This window comes from Rattus norvegicus, chromosome 4, assembly GCF_021556685.1.
Source record: "Rattus norvegicus strain SHRSP/BbbUtx chromosome 4, alternate assembly SHRSP_T2T, whole genome shotgun sequence".
Lineage (NCBI taxonomy): Eukaryota > Metazoa > Chordata > Mammalia > Rodentia > Muridae > Rattus > Rattus norvegicus.
This window is the reverse complement of record NC_141537.1, coordinates 110,518,761-110,537,692: the sequence shown is the minus strand read 5'-3', so window position 1 is coordinate 110,537,692 and position 18,932 is coordinate 110,518,761. Positions and strand designations below refer to the sequence as shown.

General features: G+C 37.7%; 1 protein-coding gene across 6 annotated transcripts in view; it reads left to right on the top strand.

The window, feature by feature from the left end:
• Positions 1–18,932, top strand: part of Ctnna2 (catenin alpha 2) — a 1,149,154-nt gene that overhangs the window by 1,088,779 nt on the left and 41,443 nt on the right. For all 6 annotated transcript variants that reach the window (XM_087656637.1, XM_087656638.1, XM_087656636.1 and 3 more), the window contains one exon: positions 7,551–7,732. In XM_087656637.1, the coding sequence (XP_087512763.1) occupies positions 7,551–7,732 (182 nt within the window). The remainder of the gene's footprint in view (positions 1–7,550; positions 7,733–18,932) is intronic.

The following is an 18,932-nucleotide window of genomic DNA, read 5'->3' as shown; positions in this document are numbered from 1 at the left end:
GGCTTGGATCATTATCGTGGTTTGGCAGAGAAGGTCCCCTCTGACCATAGATAGTGACATCAAAGTGTATGAAAGGGCATAGAATGTCAATTGAAAAATCTCTACAGATTTTTCAATCTTGCTTAAAACATTCAAAATCAGGAAGGTCATTAAGCAAGAATCTTTTGAGTCTGTTGGCATACCACCAAACTAATTAATCAAGCCAACTCATCTTTAAAATTAAGTAAAACCAGCATTTTTATGTCAATGACGAAGGACAAGTTTGAGTAATTCATCCAAACATTAATCAATTACAAGTTAGTTTTATTGACTGATTCCTGCCCTGGTTCCACTGAGTTGGCCCTCAAAGAATAAGACACATTACATAAGCCTTATCTTGCTTTGAGATCGCCATCTTGAGAAGGTGGTGTGAAATGTTCACATTTAATGAGAAGAGACTGCATATATTTCTCTTCCACACATTATTTTTATGTTAGACATCAAGTCAGTTATAATGGATTGAAACAAAATTTGGATGGTTCCTCTTGATAATCATTTCTTTACTCTGGAGCCTATTTTCAGAATGAAATATGATCAGAGACCAAGAGAGTAAGAACCAGGTTGTCTTGTTTGGCACTTGTTAATTTGTCTTGGAGGTCTGTCCCATGTTCTGGATTAACTTACAGCCAACAAATTTACTTCTTATGTCAACCTCCAGCAGAGACATAGAATTATGACTACTAAGTTGGGAATAAGAGGGCATTATCAAATGACTAAGGTTAAACTTTGGACTACTAATGCTTAACAAGCTACTCAGAATCCTGAAGGAAGCCAAATTTGTGTTTGACAGGTGTTAGGTATTCAAAGCAGTCTTTCCTGATAATGGCATTTTTTTTTGTTCAGAAACACATTCTTTTCTGAAAATGCAAGTTAACATAAGAAGATGTTAAACTGGAAAAATAACTTTAGCATCTTCTAACAGGGCTGTTTAATGCAATATTTAAAGGATATTATTTCTCATATATGGCCCTTTGTGCTACTTTTGAATATTATTTACATAGCTGTTAGTAGGTGTGGTTATATGTATATATGTGTACTGGGACCTGTAGTCATCGCACATGTCAGAAGAAGGCAGTACATATTCTGGATTTATTCTCCACTTTATTCCTTTGGCATCATGTCTATTACTGAACCTGGAGGTTGCTGTGTTTCTCCTATTTCTTTTCACCCACTACCTCTGACAGGTTGAGGGCAGCAAGGTTTTGTGATCTTCTTTTTCTGATCCCTTACATGCCAGATACTGAGATTTGGGGTATTATGTGGGTCCTGCCCTGGTTTTTATATTGATGCTGGAGACATGGTCTCAGGTCTTTATAGTTGTGATATGAGTGTTCTTAGTCACTGAACAATCTCTCCAGACTTCTGTCTGAAACAATTTAAAGGGGAGTGGGAAGAAGAATTGGAGTGGGCATGGAAATCTTCTAACACAGGCTATCTTGTCTTAGACATAACATCTTCATTTTTAGAAAATTCTTTATACATGTGTGTTTTGTTTATAGGTATATATGTACAGTATTTATATGTATGACTCATGGAGGCAAGAGAAGGTTGCCTTGAGAATAGAGTTACAGACTGTTGTGAATGGCCATGTGGGTGCTGGAAATTGAACCCAGAGTCTCTGAAGTTATAACCCTTTCCTCCAGCTGCTGACCTGACATCTTAAAACAGCTTCCTTCACATGTTGCCATAGTATAAGTAGGTCAGCAACAACTCTCTGACTCTTGACCTTAATGATAGAATTGATTTCTTTAAGAATATTCAGAACTGAATCTTTAAACATGAGCTTTTCAAACTTGTACTACTTTAGGTATTCTCTTATCTCTTGCATGCCTTATACTCAATGGGCTAGTGCCCGTGTAGTTCTGAGTTCCACTCCTGGTATCCATTATTGTCCCAGTTTCACATCTGTTGCTGTTATACAATATCTGACAAAAGCAACTGAGAGGGTGAAAGATTTCATTTAGGTTGCTATTCTACGTTACAGTCCAGTCTTTGTGGGATAATTGAGTCAGGAAACTGAAAAAGTTTATCATACCCATAGTTGAAATCAGAGAAAATAAATATATGCATGTTTAGTGACCACCAAGCTTTCTCTACATTTCTATAGTCCAGATCCCCAAACCTGAGATTTGGTGCTGCCCACTTTGAGGCTGGGCCTTCCCATCTCCACAAACATAAGGAGACATGCACACAGCCAACTTTCTATAAAAAGCATACAGCCCTACATTAAGAAACCTCTTCCCAAGTGATGTAGGTATGTAGGTTGATAATCATAATAATACAGTTAGATTTCTATGTTATAGTGACCTAAGAAGAGCTACATTACAACATTTTTCCAGATTTTGTTCTACACTTATATCTATTGCTCCACTGTGATGAAAGTCGTGGTAGTTCTGGTTGCTTCCCAACCAAATGCTTTAATATTGAAAAGCTGGATCACTCAAGGAAGCATGAGAGAGGATTTGCATGTTTTAATGGAAGGAATATCTCAGTTGGCCAATTCACACTCTCAGACAGGGAAGCGGTGTCAAAGAACCTAACTGTTTACCTCCATTATCCTGCTTTAAAGTGAAGAGAAATATCACATAGAGCTTTCATCCCTTTGATAAATTATCTTGCACTCAAAGCCTATGTAATAAATTTTGTTCTTTGCCTAAGAAAACAATTCTTGCCAGTTCAGGGACATTTGCATTCCAAACGTGGACACTGGGACTTGGACATGGAGATTTAGGTATGGGGAGAGTTTCGGTCTATGTTAATGGCTGCTATGTTGTTTCAGTGATTTGCACTTTGATCTCAATAGGGAAGATTTATGAGTCACAAAATGTAAGTGATCGGCTGTCCAGAGCAACGGCAAGGAACCTGGGACAAAGGTTTGAATCCTTGTGTATCCTAGTCTCTATTGGTCTCAGTTTGGACCCCAAATCAGCCAGATATACAGCCTTAAGAACGCTGATTGCTTAGTATAAATCAAGGCTGCAGAAACTAGCAGGTGCCTCTGGTGATCACATCACAGGAACAAGAAAGCTGATTCATCTTCTTTCCCCTTGGCCATGGAAATAATTTTTCTCATGTTGCCTTAGTTTGAGGGAATGAAGAATTATATGTTATGTATTTCACATTGAATTTGATTTTAATGTAGCTAGGCTTCTTTTTTTTTCCTACCAAGAATGGCTTTAATGTGTTAACATTTCAAACTGCTGAGTTACATTGATAAGACCTAATTAAAACTCATGTGTTGAATTTTAATTTGATTAACTTGCAAATTTTGCAGTTGTGATCTACTGTTTATAGATAACCTTTTTTTAAATTCCAGCTTCAGAAAAGGTCAATAATGAATTTTTAAAAGCCAAGAGCATTTTAAGAATATTCAAGAAAAGCCTTGAGCTCATCGACAGCTACACAGCAGAGGAAAACATAATGACACTTGTACCTCAGTCACACCCCATTAAGTGCATTATGCGGGTCAAGCAACCCTCCAGTCAAAATAACATCTCCCTTACAGATCTGCTTTGAAGGGGCTAGTCTTTTTTCTGAAGTGTGTCTTCAGAAACTGCCTGTCGTTGCCGGTGAATTGTCTTGAGTGACATTGATGCTTTGAGCAGGAAGATCCTTAAGCAATCTGTCAGAGGACATTGAACTTCTGCTCTGAGAAATGGCTCTTCTTTGGGGAAGCACTTCTAGGAATAAAGGGTGGGACAGTAATATAAACTAGATTCCAAGGTGCTGGAGGCCTACAGATATGGCTAATCAGTTAACGACGCTTGCTGTACTTCTAGAGGATTCAAGTTCAATTCCCCGCACCCATGCTGGATGCCTACAATCGTTGGTAGCTCTAGATTCAGGTTGATCTAAAGCCGTTTTCTCCTTTCCATAGGAACTTATACACACTTGTTCAAAAGTGCAATCATACACATTCATGCAAATAATGAAAAGTAAAATAATAAAATTAGGGAGTGTCAGGGATGGCTGTACATGCTGTTAGTCTTAGCACTGGAGAAAGAGAGGCAGGTTGATCTCTTGAGTTTAAAGCCAGGCTGGTCAACATAGTGAGTTCTAGGCCAGACAGTCCTATATAGCAAGATTCTGTATCTAAAAGAAAAATGATCAAACAAATAAAAATTAGAAAGAAAGCCAAGACCATTAATAATTAAGTACTAAGTTTAACAAAGGAGATGAAAATATGACAGGAAATTGTCCACACTCCAATGTACACATTCACTGTATTAAGAATGAAAATAAAGTATTTTCTACCCTGACCCTGTATGTACAGTGTTCAATATGTTAGTGAACCTACTTGTTTTTGTTTTCGTATAAAAGTACCCTGTGAACAAATTTAATAAGATTCCCTAGGAATTGTGCTGCCTAAATAAAATATTCTTTTGTATGAAGCCAAGTGAGTCAAGGAGAGCAGAATACTTTATAATAAAAAGAACATATTTAATTTCTATCAGTTCAAGCCAAATGAGAAACCTAGCCCCCACCCCCTTTTAAGCATGGAACTGCAAATAAGATTTATGACAGGCTCTTTTGTATATTATGAATCATCTTAAAGCTTATAGAAGTACTTTACATGTTTCCCAAAATAGAATGTTAAATATTTCAATTAGCACATTTCTATCAGTGTTTCTTCTGCGTTAAGGAAACAGACATCTGTACTGTATGTACTGTACTGTACTGTATGTACTGTATGTGTACATGCGTTAAAATGCATTGTAGTTTAGACACATGGTGAGCCCATGATAAATGTATGCACGAAAGTTGGTGGGCATAACTCTCTAAGACGGGGTATATTCTAGGGTTCCATTATTCCAAGCTAACGTTTCTCTTGCTTGTGAGAATACAGCATAAGGTTGCATGGCTTGGTAGACAGAGCTAGGCTTTCAACTGCCTTGAACCACTAGGCTGGGATTTTCATACAAACTATATTTGGCTGTAGGATAATATCCTTGTACATGATGGTGAAGAATTTCTTTGGCACACCACCTTGGTTTGAGTTCTCATTCTCCAAATAGTAAGTTCTATGGTATTAGTGATTTAATCAATTTCTTTGGGCCTACATACTGTCGTGGCTAAATGTGGATACTTAGAATAGTTACTTTGATTAAATTATTTGGTATCCATAATTCTCAGACAAATGCATCTTTGCAAGGAAGTATATGTCTTCTATTTATCCATAGCCACACAGGCTCTGGGACTAGCCTGTTTGTTATTTCTACTATGATAAGGGTGAGTAGGAAATGATCTACAGGCGTGATGTCCAAATAATGTGCACAATAACAGTGTGGGCTTCGAGTTTTATTTCTGTTACTGTGGCAAAATACTGACTAAAAGCAACTTAGGGGAGGGAAAAGTTTTATTTGTCTTACAACTTCTGACCCCAGCCCATCATTAGGGAAGACAAGGCAGATGTTTGAAGGTAGTCCTGTGTGCTGTTGTTGCTATATCTCAGCAAGAAACTTACTCCATAGCCAAAGACAGAAGATTCTGCCCTCTAGTTGGCTCACAAAGAAGTTTATGCTCAGTTTGCTTTCCTATACCATTCCAAACCACTTATCTAGAGATGACACCATCCATACATGTTTGGGTCCTTTTATATCAATCATGAAGACAATCCACCCGAACATGATTACAGTCCAATTAAATTCAGAAAATTGTTCAACTGAAGCTCTACCAAGTCAGGACACTAGGCTGTGTAAAGTTTGAGCAAGAAAAAGTTTCTTTAACTTATTTTTTGTGTTGCTTAACTGTGCATCTTGAATAAGTTTAATTGTTCATTCTGTACATACTAGATTCCCTAATCACACAGCTTTGTTCTGTCGTTGGAGACCTCATGAATCCCAGAACTAGACAAAAAGCTAACGTGCTATCCAAAGACTCCGTCTGCGAATCATTTCACAGGTAGTCATGGGAGAATGTCATGAGCGAGGATAAACGCTTCGCTTGGAGTGTGCTGCAAAAATGGGGTTAACCAACAAGTCTGACTCTTACTTACAGTAGCTGTATTCTAGAAATCACTTATTAATATTTACACAAGCAATTGTCTAACCCTTGCTTGCAGGAGAAATATAGGGATAGGTTATGGAGAGATGTAAATTACAGTGTTTTCTCCATCTGATCAACTCATGTAAGTTTTAAGGGTGTTTCTGTGCAAATATCATATATTGTTGATTCACTGACATTGAACGTAGGGTGCACAACACCAACACATAACTTAAACTAGCTTATGTAGCTCCTGTGATTTTTCCAGAAGACACATTAAAATCTTCTTGTATTTGCAGACACTTAGCACCATGCTTGGAACTAGTTTGCATGGTGGAGTCACCACTACAATCAGCACAAAGATATGAAAAGTGTAATGTTGAATAGACTGAAAATGGGCACTGTTTACACTAGGGGAACCGAACGAAGGCAGAGAATGGCTTGGTTCAGCATCATCTGGGAATACACATAGTGGTGACTCAGAGATTTCTGATTCTTGCATCATTTGCAAATGACTGGAGAAGTGCTTCCCGTATTGATTTGGGGTTTACAAATATATTTGAGAGAATCAGCAAATTTACAAATGAAGAATTTGAACAGCAAGAAGATTTCTTCACTCTTTAAGATTCCTTCACTCTTTCCTATGGTTTCTTATCCAGCAACTTCTGCCAATCAACTTTTGCTTCTGAGTCTTATTCAGCTTGAGCAGGCCCAATCTCTGAAAATCTGAGAGCTGAAATGTTCTGACCCCGGAAACACACTGTGTATTGAGGTTAATCTCAACAATTTTCGGAGGATCTTGGTGTTTTGGACTAGCAGTGTTCTCTTAACTCTAAATGTTTCCTGTATAAGCAGTTTGCATAAGAGATAGTAGTCTGGATGTCCTCCCATTTCAATGGCTACCTGTATGCAAAGGCTTTGCAAGCATCCCTCTAGGAAGATGGGAAAAATGGCTAAGCTGGAGGATGGCATCCCCTAAATGCCCTATGAGGGGATACTTTTGTTGTTGTTTGTATGTCATTGTTCTGTAGATATCTTCATTTTTTATTCATAAAACATCTTTCCATCCCACTATGCTTGGATGCTCAAATATTGTTTAAAATTTCTTTCCTTCCCTGCAACAGAAGGCTTTTTTTTCTTTTTCTCCTCTCTGAATAGCTTTCCGTGTTGAAAGACGTGTATTCTTTCATCTGGTAAAAGTTTCCTGAGACCAAATATAAAAATTGTTAAGAATAGATTCTTTTGAACAAACATATGCCATCAAACAGACAGGGAAGTTCTGCTACTGTCAGTGTGCCTGCACTTCTGGGTCTTTATCATTTACGTAAGGGAAGGGGCAGGCAACTAGAGGACCTGGTTAGTCTGCATCCTTGGTCTGGTAATAGAGAAGACATGCATCTTCTTGAATAGTGGAACATCCTATAAGCCTTGTGACTCTGGCTCTGCCATCCACAGGAAGCAGAGTCAATGTGCAGTTTTTTATTACTTTGTCACCATTAGTCATGCTTCTCCCCCTGTAACCCACACAGGCCATCATGGCGCAACTACCACAGGAGGAGAAAGCAAAAATAGCTGAGCAGGTGGAAATTTTCCACCAAGAAAAAAGCAAGCTGGATGCTGAAGTGGCCAAGTGGGATGACAGCGGCAATGACATCATTGTGCTGGCCAAGCAGATGTGTATGATCATGATGGAGATGACAGACTTCACAAGGTGAGGCCCAGAGACAGGGAGATGACCATGTTCTTGCTAAACCCGTATAGATAGTACTGGCTGTTATCATGGGAAAGCTTGTCCAGATGAGAAAGTGCTATACCAAAGCAAGGTAGAGTTCTTAAGATACACTTTTACGTTCAAATGATATCCTGTTAAGAACAGTTCCATTTTTTGTAATTAGTATTGTTTTAATTATCTATCATAGGGCAATCATAACATCGAAACCCAAGGGTTGGTTGGCTGTTTTGTGTTGTGTACTACTTTAATATATGTTTAAAAATTATTCGGGAGATAAAGTGAATGTTTTGTTAATTTTCTGTTGGAAAAATATGTACGTGTTTGTAAGTGCATACATCTGTTTCATGTGTTCCACTAGCACATGATTTAGCACTAATTTTTGACTCACACTTCTTCCTAATGTACTTGGAGTTATGTCAGCAGCTAAAGATGACAGAATTCTTACAAAAAAATAAAAATAAAACCAATGTGCATGAACATTGGTTCTTTCCCCTCTGAGTAGCCTTTCACATAAGTCAGGAAGCAGCCAAATTCTGACAGGAGCCGTCTCTTCTCTGTAGTCATGGTTGCTCTGTCATTACCTTTGGAGTCCTCTCCTCGACCCGCTTTGGAGTCCTTTTAAGAGGCCAGGGAGAGCTCCATCTGGCCTTTTGGACCACATCAAGAACAATCAAATGCAGAAAAAGTCACAGGGAAAAGGCCCCTCAGTTCTGAGTGGGAAAATGAGGTGGCGTCAAACAAATCCTTAACTCTCTTTGAAAAAGGGTGGAATAAGAGTAACGAACTTCTCAAAAGAGAATTTAATCTAAAAATGTAATACAATATGAACTATGCTGCCAAACACATTTAAAACATCAAAAACCTCATTTAGAGGCTGTGTCTACTACATATCTAGTTGGAGCCATAGGTACCCCTGAGTATTCTTTAGTTGATAGTTTAGGCCCGGGGAGGTATGGGTCGTCTAGTTGGTTGATATTGTTGTTCTTCCTATGACGTTGCAAGCCCCTCAGCTACCACAGTCCTTGCCCTAACTTCCCTATTTGGGTCCCCACGCTCAGTCCAATGTTTGTCTGTGTACATCCTCATCTGTATTGGTTTGACTCTGAAATAGCCTCTCAGGGGACAGCTATACCGGGCCCCTGTCAGGAAGCACTTCTTGGCATAAGCAATGGTGTCTGGGTTTGGTGTCAGCACATCAGATGTATCCCTAGGTGGGGCAGTCTCTGGATGGACTTTCCATCACTGGGAAGACAGTCCCTTGGTCTTGTGTAGGCTTGATGACCCAGGATAGGAGAACACTAGGCAGCTGAGGCAGGAGTGGGTGGGTGGTTGGGGGAGCACCTTCATAGAGTTAGGGGGTGGGAAGAGGGAATAGGGGGTTTATAGAAGGGAAACGGGGAAGGGGGGTAACATTTGAAATATAAATAACCAGTAAAAATTGCCAACACATCCACAAGAGTTTAAGTGTGTGTGTATTTGTGTATGTGTGTGTGTTTTATGTGCATTGTGTGTCTGTTCATGGTGTTTGTGTATGAGTATAGTTACATGTGGAAGTCAGAGTCCAAACTCAGGCATCAGACCTCACTTTCCACCCTCTCCCTTGTTTTTAATTGTGTGCTCCCAGTTGGCAGGCCTGCGAGCTTGGAAGGATTCTGTTTCTGACTCCCTTCTTGCTGTAGGCATGTAGACTGGGATTATAGATGTACCCTGCTGCATCTGGCATTACATGGTAGTTTCCTGGGGATTTGAACCTGTATTCAACCTTGTATAACAAGTGTTTGTTTTGTTTTCTATTGAGCCAGCTCCCTAGTTCCAGACTAAATTTCCGATTTTTCTTTTCCTGTCAAAATATTGTCAGATTTAATAGGTTATTGTATCTGATTGTACATCAGAATAGAATGTAAGCCAAAATTTAATGCTGCATCACAAACTAGTATTGTGCCACCTCATATGCATGCTTGCATACATATTTATCTTTTCAAAAAGAATTAACAGACCATCTACTTTAGTGAGTGTATTTTTTAAATAATACATCTCTATAAAGATGTATTCATAGTTGAACATAGTGTGATGAATCATGCAAGACATATAGCAATGTCAGGGCCTCATGTAGGTGACAATATTTTTTAATGATTGTTGACCACTTCAATAAGGAAAGGCAAAAATTGATTATAGGTTTTAATAAAATATAGAACACGACTATGTCATACCCTTTACCCTTTACCTCTGGCAAATATGTACTAACGACATTACATGGCTCCTTTTCCAAATCTTTTAAAATTGTTTTTTATTCTAGCAAAATGATTTCAGTGTTAGGAGTGTGACCTTCGAGAGCTTTAAATGTCATCATATTCATTCAAAGTTCAAGTTTGTACATTTGGTTAGTCTCCTTGAGCTTCACAAATGTATTTCTCTCACACAAAATAATATCAGGGGGAAAGTCCGAGCCATTATTTAAGTCTGTATTGCCTACAAATCAGCTGGTGGTGGCAGCCTCAGTCATTGCTTCCTGAGGTCCACGATGACTTCATTTGCTTGCTTTCAACATTTTATTAGTATTTTATCTGATGGATATTATGCAACCCATTAATAACATCAGTGGGACAAATAATCTCATTAGTTTGAAGTGAATAATGAATCTAGTCACGTTGCTAGTTTAGATCAGGAGAACATTTTGTAATTTGTATTATATATAACTGTGGTCAAGAAAGATAAATACATTTGAGGGATCTTGTTCAATGGTGTTGAATAACAGAGGGTTGTTTCTTTGGTTTTTTTTTTGTTTGTTTTTTTGTGGGTTTTTTTTGTGTATTACTCAAAGCATCATTTTAAAAGTGAAAAGAAATCTGGTTCATTTTTCCTTCAGAATTCATATAATAATTTTTGTGTTGATCTGAATAATGAAGTGCTCAGTCTGCTACTGGGTAATATTTTTTCCTAATCCTTGATGAGTTTGTGTGTGTGTGTGTGTGTGTGTGTGTGTGTGTGTGTGTGTGTGTGTGTCCCCATCCTGTTGTGAAAGCAAGGGGAAGAACAGAGTGGCTAATGAAAATAGAACAGTGGAAAGGTAGGGACCCACATGGCAGCTCAGGAGGCTGGCCCTGCTCTCAGGAGGCTGGCCATGCTCTCTCAGGAGGCTGGCCATGCTCTCAGGAGGCTGGCCATGCTCGCAGGAGGCTGGCCTTGCTCTTGCTGCCACCTGTGCATGCTCATCCTGAGCAAACCAGCACTTGACAGTGTCTTTCATTGTGGCCTCTCCCCTAACTTTACTGCATTCAGCTTTGTTCATTATTAGTGCTGAAATCACACTTTTCTACTTCAAGAAGGAATAATTGTAGCTTTGTACAGGTAAAGATTCCTAAGTACCATTTTTTTTTAGTACTTAAAGTTTGTATAGAGTTGATTAGAAACTGAAGCTTGATCCTCTACTCCAGTGTTTAAAGGTCATGTATGTCCCACAATTACCATTCATTTATTGTTGTATTGTTTTATTCTTATTACAGGCTAAATTATTAATTGGATTCCCTCATCTCTGTGAGCTCCAGTCTGTTGTGCTGCCTGGTTACTTATGCTCTGTCTTCTTCATGGGGGAGAGCAGACTCCTGTGTCTCATATTTTTTTCCTTCTCATCCCTGGTTTCTTGACTTTCATTTGAGGAGAAAATCTGGAGTATCACCCCTCATACAACAAATTCAGACTTCTCATGTCATTTTTGAGAAAGAAATTGCCATGTACCAGTTATGTGCTGCCCAAACAGGATGTATGCAGACACCTCAGCTCAGTCTTAATTGAGTAACATGAGGCAAAGTACTCATTTAAAAATCAACCAATAGGGGGGAAACTGGGCTAGGGATGAGAATCATGTGACCATACTCCATTCTAAAACATTGCACAATGAATTTTGAACTCACAGAATAGCTATACTTGTGCTGTAGTTCAGGAGCACATTCTCTTACTTTAGAGGTTGCAGCTAGGAATTGAGGATTTATCTACCCCTCTCCTCTTCTCATATCAAAACTGTCCAATAGAGACTACTATCCAACTTGCTTGCACCAAAACTCACTTGACTGGACAAACATCTTTGAATTTGCCTTTTTAATGCCTGACTTTCTTCACCTTTGTCCATCTGTTTCTGGTTTGTATTTTTATTCCATCAACTAAACAGTATACCTGAAATAGTTGAATTCATGTTTCTAAGGTCCTTTTTAACTTCTCATAATTCACAGGATTCAGTAAGTTATTTCAAAAACAGTCCTCATCATTTTTTTAACCTGCTGTGGCAAGCCTGTATCTCTGTCTCTGTCTCTGTCTCTGTCTCTGTCTCTGTCTCTGTCTCTGTCTCTGTCTCTGTCTGTCTGTCTGTCTGTCTGTCTCTCTCTCTCTCTCTCTCTGTGTGTGTGTGTGTGTGTGTGTGTGTGTGTTGTTGTGTAGGCATATGCATGCTATGTTGGTGGACTTGAAAGATATCTTTGGGGAGTCAGTTCACTCCTCCCACTGTGCAATCCAGGGCTAGAATTCAGGTTATCTGGCTTGAGCTTTATACATTTTTACACACTAAGACATCTTGCTAGTCTACGGAAATTTCTGGGAGTATTTTCTTTTCTTTTTCTTTTGAAGCTGCAACTTTGGAAAGGCTTATATGCTTCCACACATTTGCAAATACCCTCATTACATTTCCTCACTCAGGTTACATTTAATATTAGCAAACTAGATGTATCAAGAAGGCTATAGAAAATAAACATGTTAACCTTGGATTAATTCTGAATTAGATTTCTGAGTACTGACTACTTTGCTCACAATGTGCCGACATACTGCTATTGTACATTAAGACTCGCAAGCTTTTTGTAAAATAAATGCAAATATGTTGGCAAATGGGAGCTCACAGCCCTAAATTAATAGTTTGCCAGCTTGATTCTTTGGACTGACCACTTCTTGGGAAAGATTCCAAATACTGGCCTTTATGTACAAATCAGGTGTACTTAAATGAACAATGCTGTAAGATTCTGTGTAGTAGAGAAGTAATATATTCTATTTCTAAGAACACTAACACTATGTTCCAGGTGAAACAATAGAAGGACTCCTGCCATAAGGGATACAAGATTCCCTAAATACCTTTTCAAATCCCTCTTGCACTGTAGCCTTGACTCTAAGGGACAGAAATACCAGGATGTGAGCCCTCATTTTGATACAGGAATGTATAACTATTAGGATAACCTCCCTGCTGCATTTGTCTTCCAGTGACAGCAAGAATAAATTGAAGCCTTGTCTATTTCCCTAGACCAGATTTTTAGTTGTGCTTTCATTTTCTGATTATTTATGTCTTGATTCAGTACAATGCAGATGACAATAGCCATTAGCCAAATATGGGTGTTTAAGTTGTTTTTATTGTTAGACACATCATAAAGTTTATTATGTTTATAATTGTTTAAGTAGATAATTTTTGCCACATCAAATACACTGATGTGTATCCATTCCCATTGGTCTGTATATTTGCATCTTCTTTAAAAGGGTATACAGTATGCATTCCTTGCTAACTCCTCGTTACCTGATCCCCACAACCACTGACAACCACCTGAAAAAATGACTTTGTGATTCCTTGACTTTGACCACTCTATGTACCCTCTATGTACCAGATAGGCATAGTTCATTTTTGTCCTTTTGCAAATGGATTATTACATAGACAATAAAGTTTTCAGTGTCTATCCATATCATCACACACACAAAAATAGCTTTCATTTTTTTTGGTTGAATACTATTCCGCCGTCACAGATATACCTCCTTGGGTTTCTCTACTCATCTGTTAGTGGATATTTAAGTCCTTCTTCCTTTGGGTATTATGAAAAATGCTGTTGAAGACACAGAGAAGATATTTCTTTGAGTGTTTTCTTTTAAAATGAGGAACCCACAAACCACTTTTGGGTTCCTGCATCACTTTACATTTGTACCAGCAATAGACAAGAGTCTTAACTCCTTTATAAAATGTAAAGATTTTACGCTTTGTCATGAGGAACCCTACTAATGGGTATAGAGTAGAATATCCCTGTGGTTTTGATTTTCATTTCTCTAGTGACCAGGGGCATTTTACCCTTTTTCTGTGCTTATTGGACATTATATATTTTCTTTGGAGATCTACCTACTCAAATATCTTACTGCCTTTAATTGAATATTTCTCTTCTCAGTCTTTTAAATATTCTGAATATTGATTCTATATTGGATAATAAGATTCAAAGATATATTTCTCCTTTTATGATTTTCATTTTATGAAGATGAAAATTTTCCACTGAAAATATGCTTTGATGGTAAAAGTTTTAAACTCAAGGTCAGGTTTATTTTTTTCTTTAGTTGCTTGTGTTTTTGTTACTATAGTAAGAAATATCAGCAGATCCAATGTCATAGAGTGCTCACACACATTTTTTTTTATTTTATACTTTAGCTTTCTGTTTCAAACTGATCACTTCTAAGTTGAACATTTTGCTGATGGATACAGTTTCCCTAGCACCATTTATTGAAAATACTCTTTGCTTCATCAAGTGGTCTTTCCACCTTGTGGAAAACCATTTGATCATGGATTTGAGTTCCTATTTCTGAACTTTTATTTGTTTTATTTGTCTATATTTCTGCTTTTGAGTTAGGACTACAGTCTTTTGCCTACTGAACATTTATGGTAAGTTTTTATAATCAGAAACTATGAGATCTTTAGCTGTTTTCTTTTGCCAGATTATTTTGACTACTTGAAATTCCTGATAAATTTATAACACTTCATTTTGTTTGGGTAAAATAGAATACTAGGATTTTAATATGAATTGCTATGCATCTGTGCATGTCTAAGCCATCTAATTTATGTTTATGTAATGACATTTCATGTGCCATTTTGAATTTCTTCCAGCAATATTTTTATAGAACTAAACACATAAATATGATGCCTCCTTAGTTATATTTATTCCGTTTTTATTCCTTTTGATGCATTTTAGTGGACTTTTTTGAAGAATGGTTTTTAGGACTGAGTATTGAACCCAGAGCCTTATTCCTACTGGGCAAACATTAATACCTGAAATATGCCAATCCTGCATTGCTTTCTCAATTCTATTTCATTGCGGATTATTTTGGGTGTCTCCAAGATTGAGTTTGTATTCTTGTGAATCAGTATTGTTAGGTTTCCAACCTGCTTCACTCAGAGCATAGTTTCATTTGGGAGTATTCCTTGGTCTTCCTGAGTGTCAATGCTCTACTCAAAAATGTGTGTGTTAGCATAAAGTATTTATTCAACTAGTTTTATTACCATTTCTAACCCTCTAAAACAGACTCTAACTACAAAGAGTTCAGATTGAACCTTCAGGGTGGGTGCTGGAATCTTAAACATTTGTTTTCCGTTGTGGTGCTCATGAGTATGTGAACTACAGTCATTGGTAGAATAGTAATAATAATAAAAAAAATCAGAGAGTCCTTGTCTACTCTGGTTCCCTCAATCCTTCTGCCAACTTTTGCACAAGACTCCATGAACAATGCTTCAGTTTGGCTGTGGATCTCTATATCTGTTTCATTCAGCTCTTAGATGGAGCCTCTCAGAGGACAATTATGCTAGATCCCTGTCTACAAGCATAGTATCATGAATAGCGTCAGGGATTGCTTTTTGCCCATGGGGTGGGTCTTAAATTGGGTCAGTCATTGGATGGCCATTCCTTCAATCTCTGCTCCATCTTTGTACTTGCACATCTTATAGGCAGGACAAGTTTTGAGTAAAAGGTTTTGTGGTGGATTAATGTTGCCCTGTCTCTAATGTAAGTCTGGGCTACAGGAGGTGGTTACTTCAGGCTCCATATCCTCCCACTACTATGAGTCTCAGCTTGGGTCACACTCCCACACTCCCAGGAGCCTTCCCCATCCCTGGTCCCTTGCTTGTCCCAGAGATGCCCCTGAATGACTTCCCTTCTCCAAGCCTTCTCATTCTCATCCCTCCTTTCCCAATACCCACCCATGTTCTCCTGCCTATCCTCTCTCTCATCCAGTTCCTTCTTTCCATCCACTTTAAATATATTTTTTATTTGCCCTCCTGAGTTACATTCAAGTATCCACTCTTAGGCCCTCCTTGTTGCTTATCTTCTTAGGGTCCGTAGATTGTAGCTTGGTTATATTGTACTTTATAGCTAATATCCATTTTAAGTGAGTTCACACCATGCATGTCTTTCTAGGTCTGGCTTACCTCACTCAGGGTGATATTTTCTAGTTTGATCCATTTGCCTGCAAATTTCACAATGACCTTGTTTTTAATAGCTGAGTAGTATTACACCATGTAAATGTACCACATTTTCTTTACCAATTCTTTCATTGAGGAACATCTGAATTGTTTTCTTTTGTCTCTTATGAAAATAACTGCTATCTAAACATAGTTGAGCAAGTGTCCTTGTGGTATGGTAGAGCATCTTTTGGGTATATAGTCAGGAGTAGTATAGCTGGGTCTTGAGGTAGAACTATTTCCAATTTTCTGAGAAACTGCCCAATTAATTTCCAACCTACAGAGCCAACTAACCTGGGCCTCTGGGTGCTCACAGAGATTAAACCACCAACGTAAAAGGATACATTTACTGAGCCTAAACTTGCTACACATATTTAGCAAAAGTGTAGCCTGTTCTTCATGTGGGTCTTCCTAAAACTAGAGTTGGGCTGTCTTTGACATGGCCTCTGTTGCCTGCCTTTGTATCGCTTTCACTTAGCTAGGCTGCATTTGTAGCCTCAGTGGTGGAGCATGTGTTTAGTGATGAGACTTGATGTACCAGGGTGGGTTGGAAACAAATGAAGGGGCCTCCCTTTCTCTGAGAAGAAAAGGAGAGGGGAATGGGAGAAGAGTGGGAGTGTGGGACTCAGAGGAGAAGAAGGGAATTGTAAAGTGAGTAAATAAAGGAATTACTGATGAAAACAATTATACTGTATTTTCACTTTGGCTATAAGATGAGCTTTTGAGCATCAAGCAAAGATAATCTCTCTAGAGATACTCCTTACTATATTAGAACATTTAAATCAGTTTTTAAAATGTATTATTTACAATTTACAAGGAAATATTTTCTGATATCCTTTAGAATGATATACATATATAAATTTTCATGTATGTGTGTATTTGTGTTTGTCATATATTTAACTGGCAGAGTTTATATGCACCACACACATGCAAGTGTCCCCAGAGGCCAGAAGAGGGCACACGATCCCTTGGAACTGGAGTTAAGGCTAGCTCTACATCAAAATTCTTGAAGTAAACAAAGACACATTTCCTTGGCACTGAAAAATGAAGCATCCCTTAAGCTTCTAACGACTCTGTTTAGAGAAAGGCCAAAACTAACAGTTTTCATGACAGAGTAAAACTTTGCAAAGATTTTCTATGATCTGAACATTATAGAGAAATACATAATATGTCAACATTTTAAAGTAATGACAGATTAAGCTTTCCTTTAAATAATAATGGGAAAAAAGAATGCAATAAAAGGAAGAAAGCTACTTAGAAATGATAAGTAAAAAACAGTATCAAGGAACAGATTATTACAGAATCTTTACCTCATCTATATTATGCAAAATTCACATGTAAAATCTTGTTCACAATTTAAAAATTTTAATCGTAGGTAAAAACAACAACAACAGGGAGTGTATTCTGTGGGACACTTATTGTGATTATACCTAACTGAAATACCTAAGTTTAGGATCTTCTCTGTGTCTTAACAGTAATATGAATGTTATCTACTTTATTTTCAGCTACTAATACAGAAAAACAAATTCCAAAATAAGAACTAGGCTGTAGCAGAGCAACTTGTACTTCGTTCACATTTATTTGATGGAAGCCATTTTTAAGTCTTCCATTTTGTAATGCTACACAACTCGTACGGTCATTGCCCACTTCTTAGAACTACATGTTATAGAAATAAATCTTTTTTGAGCTTCTTTCCTCTGTGTGTCATCACATTTATGACACAGGAAAGCATAAAGCCTAAAAGTTCACTGCATCTTAGGTATGTAGAAGGAAGGATAGCAGATAATGTAACCTGGTAAAAACTAAGGATAAACACATTCAATTTATTCTTTACTTCCTTCCCAAGAAAGTAGTAATTTATATGCTGCAGTTTGTTTAAAGGTCCATGGTGCAGCAACATTTCCCCTCCCATTTAATCAGCATTTAAAATTAAACAGGCAAGTTGATTGAGTAATATAATGTTTAATTGCCTACCTAATTGAAAACTGTATGTGAAATGTTGGGGTGCTACAAGCATAAGGATATTTACAACCAAGTGTTTAGTACAATCATTTACATATCAGTACCAGAAACATAAAGTATATGATATTTGGAACTTTGCAATTTCAGAAAAACTAGCCAAATATTCCTACAGTATGTTCAAGACAGAAGTGCTTCTCAAGGCGCCATCTGTACTTATGTTAAATAATATAAAGGTGCTGGGCACAGTACGGATGGCTATGCATCTGCACTTAGCTGATCTAAACTCTTTTCTGTTTTAGAACTCATCCCTGGAAGCCTGAGGGAATGAGTTGTTGTTAATAGAGAGAATCAGGAGTCATATAAAAAACAGATTTCTGGACATATCTATAAAGGGTTGTCTATATTAAGTTTTGCCTCTGGGAATATCTTATTTTATATTTTATTTTTATATATATTTATATATATATTATATATATTTTTATAATATATATATATATTATATATATATGTTATATTATATTTATATTTTATTCTGTTAATTGATGGGGAATGAGCCACCTTGATTGCATGAGGATCAATTCCCATTCCTTGGGCACAGGATTTTGACAAATTGAGAAAGTGTGCTGAGCCCCCAGCATGCATCTCTGATACACTGCTTCCCGGCTGTGAATGCAATGTGACCAGCTGCTTCCTGTAGACACAGTGAGGTATTGTGAATGACATCATCCAACACATGAAAACCACTCAGTGCTAAAGGCCCTTCCTATTGTGATGATAATTTAATTGAGTACTATTGAAAAATAATGGAAGGATGATGTGAATGTGCATATGAAATTAGGAGGCCACCCTCCCCCAGTATACACAGGAAACAAGGTAGACTACCAACCTATAAGTTGGGGTGCACCAAAGCAACATTGAAATTTTAGTAACAGGGCCAGACCACAATATATACAGAAATAGCATGTTGGATTGAGGATGTGGTAG